Source organism: Ailuropoda melanoleuca, chromosome 16 (genome assembly GCF_002007445.2).
Source record: "Ailuropoda melanoleuca isolate Jingjing chromosome 16, ASM200744v2, whole genome shotgun sequence".
Taxonomy (NCBI): Eukaryota; Metazoa; Chordata; class Mammalia; order Carnivora; family Ursidae; genus Ailuropoda; species Ailuropoda melanoleuca.
In genome coordinates, this window is record NC_048233.1 from 84891425 (window position 1) to 84899500 (window position 8076).

General features: G+C 59.2%; 1 protein-coding gene across 1 annotated transcript; it reads left to right on the top strand.

Annotated features, from left to right (window-relative positions):
• Positions 1-9: 9 nt before the first annotated feature.
• Positions 10-6244, top strand: TMEM151A (transmembrane protein 151A). Its single transcript, XM_019796861.2, has 2 exons — positions 10-192; positions 2393-6244. The coding sequence occupies exons 1-2, from the start codon at positions 118-120 to the stop codon at positions 3722-3724; spliced, it is 1407 nt and encodes a 468-aa protein (XP_019652420.2). The 5' UTR covers positions 10-117; the 3' UTR covers positions 3725-6244.
• The last annotated feature ends 1832 nt before the right edge of the window (positions 6245-8076 follow it).

The window sequence follows — 8076 nt, forward strand, 5'->3', positions numbered from 1 at the left end:
GCACCCTGCGCGGCCGCCGAGCCGAGCGGACGCCCTCGGGGTCGCGCCGCAGCCCTCTGCGCTCCCCCCTATCATGCCCCGGGCCCGGGCCCGGGCCGCCCAAGCAGCCAGGACACCATGCCCGACGGCGGCGGAGGCGACAGCGGGGAGGTGCCCGCGTTCGTGCCGGACGGCGAGCCGCTGCGGGAGGAGGTACGGGCGCTGTGTGTTGAGGGGCCGGACCCAGGGCTGGAGCTCGGGTGAGGGGGACGACGGAAGGGGCAAACCTCGGGACAGGGGCTGAGGAGGGAAGTCCCAAAACCCCAGTTGCCAATGATGTCATTAAGGTAGCCGGCGTCTGGCTAGCCGAGGGGCTCGCGTGGGGGTCGAGGTGGGGGAGGGCTGGGAAGGGAGGAGGGGGCGACTCCCGCCCCGGGCGCCCCTTCATCCCTCCTCACCCTCCTGTGACGTCAGCGCCTGGCCCCTGCGCGCCCTCATTCCGCAGCGTTGCCCCTCATCCCCGAGGCCCGGGGGTCAGGCCCCCCGCCCAGCCCAGCCCGGCGGCTCACGAGGTGCCCGGGCGGCGCCTGCAATGCAGCAGTCGTAGCTGGGACTTGGGGGAGGGAGCGGAGGGAGGAGGGGAAAGAGGAAAGGAGGCGGCCTCTGGTACCCCTTCTCCCTCTCCCCGCGGTGAGGTCCGAGGGCCCATCCTGCCGGCTGGGACCCCCAGAGTGGCCTCTCGTCAGCCCTGGCCAAGAAGATCTGCAGCGGTGTGGGACCCTGTGTGGGGTGTTGGGGTGATAGGTGATGAGTGGGTCTGTGTACGTGTTTGGATGGATGTAGCGTGCTTGTGGGTGTGTGAATGCTAGTCAGCGCTCCCCACACCCCACACCTCGGGTGAGCTGAAGTCAGGTGATGGTCTGGTGGGTCCTTGGCTTGGGTGATATGGTGATGCGTGGACGTGTTCTGTCGTGGGTGGATGTCTCCTGTAGAGTCTAGGGTGTGATTTCAGGTTGCAGTAGCGGTGGGGCTGGGGGATGTGCACTGTGGTCCGGTGAGGGTCTGGTGTGGACCTGGGCTTCAGTGAGTGAGTAACGGTGTGTGCGTGTGTGTGTCTGGTGCTGGGTGGGTCTGTGTGAGGTGTGTGCGTGTGTGCGTGGGTGAGTGCAGGCACCTGGGCACCGGTGAGGGTCCGGGGTCTGGGATGAGCAGACCGTGTGCACATCTGTGGTCGGTGGGTCAGGGATAAACATGGGGTGGGAGGTGTGCATCTGACCTGCCCTGCAGGTCCCGGTGATGATGTGCACCTGTGGTGGGTGACTGGTGGGTAGGGCAGGCTGCCCTGGGCTGAGCCGGGGGCGTTTCCTCTCTTCTTGGGTCTCTCAAGACCTGGTGGTGCTGGGGTTGGAGAAGGGGCCCCTTAACTTCACCTCTGCTGTTTCCGCCAGGCCACCTCTTCCTTCTCCTTCTTTTCCCCGCTCCCCCACTTCTTTCTCCATAGGCGCCCTAGAGGTGAGGTGGGGCCCAGGCTGGCCCTGCCCAGGAGGGTAGACCAAACCCTCTGGGCCAAGGAGTGGCCCCTGCTGCCCAGCAGCTGTGTTCCGCCCCCTCCCTCACAGCACAGATGGGGAGTGGAGGACGACACTCCATCTGCTCCCCCCAGACTCACACCTCCTCCGTTCCCAGCTCTTCCTCTTTCTCACTTACTTAAAAGCTTCTCCCAAGTCTTTAAGTGGAACCAAGGGACCAGAGGGAGTCTCAGGGTAACAGTATTTATTGCCATGGCCAGACCCTGTGCTGCGATGGCCACACATAAGATCTCGTTGAAACCTCACAAAAGCCCCAGTTAACAGATGAGGAGACTGAGGTCCAGAGAGGATGAGGGATCTGTCCAAGTCATACAGTAAGTGGTGGAGCCAGCACCTAATCCTGGGCCACAGGGCTCCGAAGCCCATGATCTTCACCCTTAAGACCCCTGCCACCCTGGCCTCCTGTACCAACAGGTCCAGGAATCAAGGACCAGAGAGGGCAGGAATATGGCCAAGACCACACAGCAAATTAGGGGCAGAACCGGGACCAGAGCTCAGTTTTCTCAATAGCCAGTCAGGGGGCCCTTCCTTCTCTTGGCAGAGATGGGTCTGTTTTGACCTAGGTGCCCTTGACTGAGAGATGATGGGGCACAGTAGAGGACAGGCTCTGGGGCAGAGAGGCCCCAGTTTGAATCCTGCAGCTCTACCATGACAGCCAGAAGGGTGCGGTCTGGAGCAAGACGCTCCATCCCTCAGAGCCTCCGTTTCCTCCTCTGTGGGGAGGGGAGCCCAGCGCCAGCTCCTTCCCAGGGTTAGGCAGAGGCGCAGGCACCACTGACGGCCTGTCCTGACCCGTGCCTCTCCCCTCTCTGCCTGCCCTGCAGCAGCGGCCCTTGAAACAGTCCCTGGGAAGCTCCCTGTGCCGAGAGTCGCACTGGAAGTGCCTGCTCCTTACGCTGCTCATCCATGCCTGCGGCGCCGTCGTGGCCTGGTGTCGCCTGGCCACGGTGCCACGGCTGGTCCTGGGGCCCGAGGCAGCCCTGGCCCGTGGGGCCGGGGGCCCACCCCCCACCTACCCAGCCAGCCCTTGCTCTGACGGCTACCTGTACATCCCGCTGGCCTTTGTGTCCCTCCTCTACCTCCTCTACTTGGCCGAGTGCTGGCACTGCCACGTGCGGTCCTGCCAGGCGCCACGCACAGATGCCAACACCGTGCTTGCCCTGATCCGCCGGCTGCAGCAGGCGCCGCCCTGCGTCTGGTGGAAGGCCACCAGCTACCACTACGTGCGCCGCACCCGCCAGATCACCCGCTACCGGAACGGCGACGCCTACACCACCACGCAGGTCTACCACGAGAGGGCCGACAGCCGCACAGCTCGTGGTGAGTTTGACTACTCAGCACACGGCGTCCGCGATGTCTCCAAGGAGCTCGTGGGCCTGGCTGACCACGCGGCCACGCGGCTGCGCTTCACCAAGTGCTTCAGCTTCGGCAGCGCCGAGGCCGAGGCCTCGTACCTCACCCAGAGGGCCCGCTTCTTCAGTGCCAACGAGGGCCTGGACGACTACCTTGAGGCCCGCGAGGGCATGCACCTGAAGGACGTGGACTTCCGTGAATCCCTCATGGTCTTCGCGGACCCCCGCAGCCCGCCCTGGTACGCCCGCGCCTGGGTCTTCTGGCTGGTGTCGGCGGCCACACTGTCCTGGCCACTGCGCGTCGTGGCGGCCTACGGCACGGCCCACGTGCACTACCAGGTGGAGAAGCTTTTTGGTGCCAGCTCTCCCCCACCCGGGGCGGTGCCCAGCGGGCCCCCGCTCTCCCGCGTGGCCACGGTGGACTTCACCGAGCTGGAGTGGCACATCTGCTCCAACCGGCAGCTGGTGCCCAGCTACTCGGAGGCCGTGGTCATGGGCGCAGGCTCCGGCGCCTACCTCCGCGGCTGCCAGCGCTGCCGTCGCTCCCTCAGCAGCAACTCGCTGCCCCCAGCCCGGCCCAGTGGGCCCCGCCTGCCTTTCAGCCGCAGCCGCCTCTCCCTGGGAGCTGGGGGCCGGGCCACGCCAGGGGTCTTCCGAAGCCTGAGCGGGGGGCCACTGGGGCGCCGTGGAGAGGACACAGAGCCCCTGGAAAGCCCACCATGCTACGAGGACGCCCTTTACTTCCCGGTGCTCATTGTCCATGGTGACAGCGGCTGCCAGGGGGACGGGCAGGGTGCACTCTGAGACCCACGTGGTCCCCGGAGTGGCCTCCTCCCCACCATCCCGCCATGGGCTTTGATGCCTGAGTAGTTGTTGTCCGAGACAGGAGGGAAAACAGACCAGCACGCGAGGGGTAGGGGTGGGGTAGAGTCCTTAAACAGACCGAAGCACAGTGACCCAGCGTCATTTTGGGGGTGAATGGACACCACTGAAGTTGAGTCTGTGAACTGTCCCAGCATGGCTCCCTCCCCCCACCCACCACTACCACGTTGCACCGTGCAATGGCTGGTGATCCAGCTTAGGGCCCTCTCAGGTTGAGGGGGGTGGTTTCCAGAAAGCCTGGGATGGGGGAGGATTCCTGGGGACAGCTGTTGCATGCGGTCGAGGGCTGCCTCTGGGCTCTTCCCTGCAGAGCCGAGGCCACACTGGGAGCCCTCGAGCAACCCAGAAGCACAAATTGGTGGTTTGGGGCCATGCCCGGTTGGGCTGGCCTCCATGAAGCTGGGGGGTTGGCTGTGGCAGCTCCACAGCCTGGGCCCCACTACCGGCCCCAAGTGCCCATCCTCCTCCCCTAACAAGCTCCTCCCTGCCTGCCCTCTGGTCTCTGCTCAGGGCCAGCCCCCGATCAGACTCTGCGGCACAGCCCCTGTACTGGGAGCCCGGTTCTTGGAGCACAGCCTTGTCCCCCCGTGGCCCTCTGTTTTTCCCTAGTGTACCCTCCCCCCACATCCAGCTCCCCTATGACCTGGGGTTCCTTCTCAGGGCCCCGCCTTGATCCCACATCTCCTGGTCTCGCTCCTGTCCCCCCAAAGTCCACCTCTGCTTCTATCAGCCACGCACACACCCCCAGGCTTTCCCTCTCCTTGCTCCTCCAGACTTCTCTGCTCTTCACCCTCCCGATGACCCACGGGGCCCAGGGCCACAGGGCATCCGAGGGACCTCGGCCTTGGCCACAGCCTCTTGGACGATGCACCTGCTCTGCCACGGAGGCCCCTGCTTCTCCCATTGGTGGGGCCTGGCCCAGGGGACACCATCCCTCCTCCGGGGAGGAGAGAATAGTCCCCTCCCAGCTGGGGTTCCCACCACCTCTCGGGGGCCAGTGGGGGAGGGAGGAGGCAGAGAAGATGCAGATAAAATAAAAGGTATGAAATGGAAGGTCTTCTCACGTGCATTCCTATGTGGTGGGTCCAAGGCCAATACAAGCACAATGGGCCACCCTGGGTCAGAGATTCAATGCTCGGTTCTGGAAGGGGATGCCGGGTTGGGCTCCAGTGCTCCCAGGAACAGGGTAAGCTGAGAGGGAACCCTGCCCAGCCGGGGGCCCAAGACTCAGGTTTGAGTTGCTCTGAGCAGCTGACTCCAACCGACTGGTATCTGGGTCACTTCTAACGCATTGTCCAAGTGGTCCATCTTCCAGCCCGGTGGGGGTTTTCATTCCACTGCTGGCAGGCTGGGGACGAAGTAGACCAAAGTGGAAGAAAAGAGCTAAGGTCTGTGGTGCCAGTTCAGTGCCCCCGGTGGCCACTGGTGTCCAGGGGAGTGGGTGCTGAGCATGTCGGAGGACACAGGGTGGGGAACAGCCAGCCCCACAACAGCACATGGGATCTGAAGACCGAGAACAAGGGCAAAAGAAGGGCCTCACTCACTCCTGGCAGTGGCATCTTCCCAGGTACAGCCGTGTAGGGTGTTCACTGTGCCAGGGCACTGGGCTGCAGGGCAAGTGTGGGTGGAAGCCAGCCCACGGGCCGCTCCTCCAGCCCCAGCATGGAGCTGCACCCAGCTGCGTAAAGGCACCAGAGGGACTAGTGGTGGCTCTAGAAGGGTGCTGGGAATAGGTGGGATTTGCCTGGGCAGAGACAGGGCAGAGGGTGTTCTGGGCCATGGGAGCTGCCTGCACAAAGGCCCGGACGCAGGGCATGAAGCAAGGTGCGAGGAGCAAGTAGAAGCAAAGAGCCATGGAACAGCTGGCTGAGGCCTTCAATACCAAACCCCAGAATTTGTCCATAAGCCGGGGAAACGGGAACCACGAACGTGGTTGAGCAGGTAAGTGACAAAGTCAGGGCCACGTTTTAGAATTTTGGGCGAAGTCCAGCTGCTGTCGGCCATGGGGGAGGGTGGTGTTAGACCAAAGCTTTCCCTGGGCATCACTGCCTCGCTTCTTTGGGAGTGAAGTCAGTTCTTTGTTCAGAAGCAACTTGAAAAACTATGGTACCCAAGCATTGTAGGTCGCTGCGGGGAGTGTGTGTGTGGAGGGGGGGGAGGTTTAGTGGTTCCAGCTCCTGCCCATGGAGACGATTTCCTTCTCCCAATTTCCTGCTCTAATACCACAGTCACGAACTACCTGCTAGCTATGATCCGCTATCCTCTCCTTCTCAACAGCAGAACCCCAGTTTTACTTCAGATGGCAATGAGCCCAGCTAAAAGGCAACATTTCTAGCCTCCCTCGCACATAGAGTGTGACTGTGTGACTTAATTTTAGGTTATGAGATATAAGCAGAAGGTGTTGGAAAGGATTTTTAAGAATGCTCCTTGACATAGAAATATCAGTGAAGGCTACTTCTGTCCTCTTGTTTCATCCTGCATCCAGCCCGGAATGCAGATATGATGGTTGGAACTCCAGCAGCAATATTGGATCAGGATGTGACCTTGAGAATTGTACTTGTGCTGAGGCTAGCAGAACAACAAGGTAAAAGACCCCGGGCTTCTGATGACATCATAGGACCTTCCTTATCATCCTTGGGTTGCCTACTTCCAAAATCGCAATAAGAAGGAGAAATAAACTTCTAGTTTGTTTAAGCTACTGGGTTTTTTTTTTCTTGTTTCTACTACTGGAATCCTATTTTAATTATCTACTACTACATAACAAATCACCCCAAACCTTAGTGGCTTAAGACATCGATAATCATTATTATCTCTCCTGGTTTTTGTGGGTCAGGAATTCAGACAGAACAAACAGAGATGGTTTATCTCCGCTCTGGGACATCTGGGGCCTCCGTTGGAAGATTCTAAAGCCAGGGGTGGAATCATCTGAAAGCTCATTAACTCATATGTTTGGCAGTTGGTGTTGGCTGAGGGCTGAGGGCCTAACTAGGTCTATTGACTGGGACGCCCAAGGAGGGCCTCTCCATGTGGCTTGGGTTCCCTCATAACGTGGTGGCTGGTTCCAAGGACAAGTGTATCGAGACGATGAGAGCTGTTATTGCCGTTTATGATCTAGCCTTAGAAGTCACACACACCACTTCTACCCTTTTCTAGCAGTCAAGGTTACTAAGAAGATCCACCCAGATTCTAGGGGTGGAAATATAAGACCCCACCTCTCAGTGGAAGCTTGTCAACATCACATTGTAAGATTGGGTGCTGGATAGGAGATATCCTCATGACTATCTTCAAAAACGCAATCAGCCCTTGAGCCAAATGCCACACCTAACTGACAGACATCCACAGAGTGGTCTGCAATATACCTTTTTATGATGCTGGTTTGAGGGAAGAAGTGGTAACATGACAGATGTGGGCCAACTAGGGCCAGAACGACCTGCTCATGTCATATATGGGGGCTCTCTGACCCGTGATAGCTTGAATATGGCCATAAATTCTTCACAGCATCCCCCTCAAGAGGCGGAATCTATTTCCCCGCTCTATAAATCTGGGCCTACAAAGCAGGCAAAGCAAAGCTTTGCGAAAGCAAAACTTGGCAAAGTAAAGTGACTTGCTTTGACCAATAGAATGTGGTAGATGTGATGTTTGCACCTGGAGAGGATGGGCCTTGAGAGGTCTTGCAAATTCTATCGATGGTGTCTTGGAGCCCTGAGACCACCATGCTCTGAAGACACTCAGCCTCGCCTCCTAACAGATAACAGGTTGTGTGCAGGAAGGCTAAGGCCCCCAGTCAAGAGCTAGCTAGCGTCAGCTTCCAGATATGGGAATGACGCCATGTTGGATGTGCCAGACCCACGCAAATCATAGATAACCATAGATAGCCCCAGGAACGACCCCGTGTGTAACTAGCAGAAGAATCACCAGGCTGTTCCCAGACCAAATTGCTGACCTACAGGTTGGTGAGAAATAGGAAATCCTTGTTGCTTTATGACACTAATTTTTGAGATGGTTTGTTGTGTGAAATGGATAGTTGATACAAGACCCTGGACCCACTTCAACGTCACAATGGAGGTCACCGGGTCTGCACAACCAGCCAGAGAAGAGGATACAAACCCCAGTGTCTTCTGGACGCCTCCCACCTCCTGGTCTCCTCATGTCTCTTGTTCACAAGCTCAGTCTCTGTTACAGCCAACATCGAGCCAGGAGAATTCTTAGAAGGAGAATGATGTCTGAGGAAGGGGACAGAGCCTTGTTCCAAAATCCCAGAGGCCTCTGCCTTT